This window comes from Bison bison, unplaced genomic scaffold, assembly GCF_000754665.1.
Source record: "Bison bison bison isolate TAMUID 2011002044 unplaced genomic scaffold, Bison_UMD1.0 scf7180017864343, whole genome shotgun sequence".
Lineage (NCBI taxonomy): Eukaryota > Metazoa > Chordata > Mammalia > Artiodactyla > Bovidae > Bison > Bison bison.
The window spans coordinates 2,653,289-2,657,288 of record NW_011494915.1 but is presented as its reverse complement, the minus strand read 5'-3'; the positions used below and the strand labels follow the sequence as shown (position 1 = coordinate 2,657,288).

Here is a 4,000-nt window from a genome sequence, read left to right as displayed (position 1 = left end):
ATTAAAAAAAAAAAAAAAGCCTGTGTCTGATTGGAGTTCAACCTGTCCACTAGGCCACTTCCATCTGCTTGATGATGGGGAGCTCACCCCTTCAAACTTTTTTCCAAAATTACATCTGTTGTTACTGTTCTGATTAAAAATAAACACAGTGAAACCAAGCCTTTCTATTGTTGAAAATTTAGAAAAGTACAAAAAATAAAAGGAAGGAAGAAAATTACAATTAATAAATCCCACTGTTAATGTTTTTTATGTATGTTAGTATCATTTCCTTATAGCCTATATATTGTGTATATATTTGGTTTCTTGAGATATAATCAATATATAAGATTATATTAGTTTTCAAGTGTGTAACAAAATTATTCAATATCTGTATGTGTTACAAAATCATCACCACAACAGTTTCTAGTTAACACCCATCTCATATACAGTGACAGTTTTTTTTCTTATGATGAGACCTTTTAAGATCTACTCTCTCAGCAACTTTCAAATATGCAGCAAAGTATTACTAATTATTGTCACCATGTTGCACTTATATCCCCATGACTTCAAGACCGGAAGTTTGTACCTATATTTGTTAATATTGGTATAAGAATGTATACGGATCTAAGAAAGCTGAAAACAAGCGATGTCCCACTGATGAATGTGCTGTGTCTATGGGGCTGCTGCTATTTTCACTTTGGAATTCCAAGAAGGAATGGAGGCTTGTCGGGGAGCACTTCCTGGGAGGGCCCAGCAGGCACAGAAGTGAGACTCATTGGCATCAGTCCAGTGGACAGCGGAACAGCAGAAAACAGATTTGAGTCAGGGATGGACTGACTCAGATGGATGGACTGAGTGGGGTCCGGGATGGAGAACCATCACGGGTTGACCTTCAGTTCTCCTGGGTCCTGAGGAGCCATTGAACAGTCTTGAGCAGGAAATGACTTAACTAAGGGATTTCCCAAAGACCATCCGTGCAGTGGAGGGGGAGGGGGCGAAGGCAGGAGAGAGGGCACGGGACACGAGTGAGAGTGGCCCGAGAGGTGATGGGCATGTGTGGATCTACCTCTGGGCCGCCAGGATGGACAGGGACTGGTTGATCTTCACCATGACAATGATGAGCAGGCCGCCAGTCAGCAGAAAGGTGGGCCAGAAGAGAGAGAAGAGGAGGCTCTGGGGCCCATAGAGGCGCCGGTACAGGACGCTGGTCTCATTCTCCAGAGTCGTGGAGAAGCAGAAGAAATCCTGGTTCTCGTGGAACCTGGCTCTGACCTTCTCCACGTCGGCCCGGGCCACTTGGTAGTTGTCCAGGCTGCTTGGGATGTAGGAGCACTGTAGGGAGAATCAAGAGCACGCATGGGACTGAAATCCCTGTTTCTCAGGGCCTGGTGTGGAATGAAGGAATCCAGCTTTGGATTCGAGCGCCTGGGTGGACTCAAGACTGTCCAAAGCTTGGCAGGCTGCACACTGCGTGGTTTGAGGGGGTGCCTACGCGGTGCTGGTTGGGAGGGCGGTGGCCTGGGAGCTGTCAGGATACACACTGCACCCTGGGAGGCGGGGACCCCAGCTGGAGCCCTGGCTCTGCTCCCATCACTTGCAGTGCTCAGTCGCTCAGTCATGTCCAACTCTGTGTTACTGCATGGACTGTAGCCCTCCAGCCTCCTCTATCCACGGGATTCTCCAGGCAAGAATACTAGAATGGGTTGCCATTTGCTCCTCCAGGGGATCTTCCCACCCCAGGAATCGAACCCGTGTCTCCTGCATTGCAGGAAGATTCTTTACAGCTGAGCCACTGAGGAACCTTAGGCTAATTGCTTAACAGGGCTTCCCTGGTGGATCAGATGGCAGAGAATCTGCTTGTAATGCAGGAGACCTGGGATCGATCCCTGGGTCAGAAAGATCCCCTGGAGAAGGGAATGGCAACCCACTCCAGAATCCTCACCTGGTGAATTCCATGGACAGAGGAACCTGGCAGCCTACAGTCCATGGGGTGACAAAGAGTTATCACGATTGAGATACTAACACACACGCTGAGCCTTGATGTCTTCATCACTTAAGTGGGTTAATAGCAGTACCTTTTTCAAAGGAGTTTACTAAAGAACTTCAAACTTATCTGTCTAAGAAGACCAATGGGAGACATAGGCTGAGTGGGCTCTATATTTGGATTCAGGGCAGAGGTCATACACTCAATTGCCTACAAAGCTCACACAAGTAACACCCACAAGTGAAGCAGTGAGGGAATAAGATGACAGGGACCAACTGACGCTTGCCTTGGTGCCAGGGAGAACTGTCAGGGCGTGGTGGGGCCTGGGGTGATGGAGAGAGCCAGACACACCCAGCCTGGCAGTCATCACTCCATCTGGACAACGGATGCTGTGCCATCCAGAAGACCTACTGTAGCCAGGCCTCCAAAACAGTAAGAGAAGCCAAAATACCAGATTTTAATGTGGACTCTCACAATTTTAAAATATTGGTGAAAATTTGAATTGAAAACTTATGAGGTCTAACTCTGTGTGAGCAAAACCCAAGATGTTGGCCAGCTGGTATTTGACACTGGGATTCAAAGGAAAAAGAGAATGCATTTAAAAGAGCTTTGTGCAGACAGAGCCCAGTATATGTTTAATTCTGACACTGAGCACTGTGATTAGGAACCTTGCGGCCTGGAAAGATGAGGTCCAGCTGGAAAGCTCTGCAGAGAAGGCAGAAAGGAGAGACCCTGGCTTTCTCTGTCTCCCATCCTGGGAGGTCTGCACACAGCTTACACGAGCCTCCAGCACATGCTCGGCAAGGGTGGGCCCCTGCAGCCCACGCAGCAGACCACCTGGAGGGCTGGCCACAAGCACAGGCTCCCTGCTCACTCTGAATCTCTGAGGAGGGGGCTCAGCAACCTGGGAACTTCAGGCACTGGTTTGAGGACCACTGCCCTATACAATCATGTCAAATGAGTCAAAATGAGAGACAGTGTCGGGCCAGCTCCTCCCCAGGCCTGGGTTCCTCCCTGGATTGGAGTGAGGTCCTGCCCCGAGGCTGCCTGCCCTGACAGCACTCAGTCCAGCATAGAGGTGATGGCTGCACTGCAGCTCTGACAGCCTGGAGAGAGGGCGGAGCTGCATCCAGATGCAGGTCCACATCGCCAGCCAGCCAGGGAACAGCCGAGGCTGGGGAGCCGCTGTCTCCCAAAGAGTCTGGCATTCAGATTTGTTGGGGACTCTAAGGTCTTAGCCTTGCACTAGTTGCTCAGTCGTGTCCGACTCCTTGTGACCCCATGGACTGTAGCTCACCAGGCTTCTCTGCCCATGGGAATCTCCAGGCAAGAATATTGGAGTGAGTTGCCATTTTCTTCCCCAGGGGATCTTCTTAATCCAGGGATGGAACCCGGGTCTCCTACATTGCAAACAGATTCTTTACCATCTGAGCCACCAGAGAAGCCCAGGGTCCTAGCAGCAAGTGGATCCCAAATCCTGAGCTGAAAGGGCCTGGCCCGAGTCTCCCCACTGCCTCTGACTGTGACCTTGGTTAACCTAGCCAATTGAGTTAGGATGGAGTGGGTTGCCATGCCCTCCTCCAGGGGATCTTCCTGACTCAGGGATCGAACCTGCATCTCTTATGTCTCCTGCATTAGCAGGCGGGTTCTTTACCATTAGTGCCAGTTGTCTAAGGGATCTTAAATGATCCAGCCTCTCTCCCAAGCCCCATGGTGTCACTGTCCTCAGCGCAGACCATGAAAAGGAGCTTAGAACCTCTCAGGCTAAGTCTCATGAGATAAACCAAGAGCGAGCTGGTGACCTCCTTCCTCAGAGTAGAGGTGGGGGGAGACAGCCTTGCACTGCCACCTCCTTCCTCAGAATGGAGGTGGGGGGAGACAGCCTTGCACAGCCACCTCCTTCCTCAGAATGGAGGTGGGGGGAGACAGCCTTGCACAGCCACTCTAGAAGACACCCAGCCATCCTGAAGCACCAGGCCCTGGCACCACAGAGCTGAACAGAGGTGGGAAGAGCAGCTGGTACACCACCCTGCTGTT

General features: G+C 50.6%; 2 protein-coding genes across 3 annotated transcripts in view; one reads left to right on the top strand and one right to left on the bottom strand.

The window, feature by feature from the left end:
* Window positions 1-4,000, top strand: part of KCNIP1 (Kv channel interacting protein 1) — a 410,971-nt gene that overhangs the window by 22,629 nt on the left and 384,342 nt on the right. The window lies entirely within an intron of this gene.
* KCNMB1 (potassium large conductance calcium-activated channel, subfamily M, beta member 1) overlaps window positions 12-4,000 on the bottom strand; it is a 12,414-nt gene continuing 8,425 nt past the window's right edge. Inside the window, exon 4 of the mRNA XM_010854559.1 lies at window positions 12-1,311. Within this exon, the coding sequence (XP_010852861.1) occupies window positions 1,042-1,311 (270 nt within the window). The 3' untranslated portion in view covers window positions 12-1,041. The remainder of the gene's footprint in view (window positions 1,312-4,000) is intronic.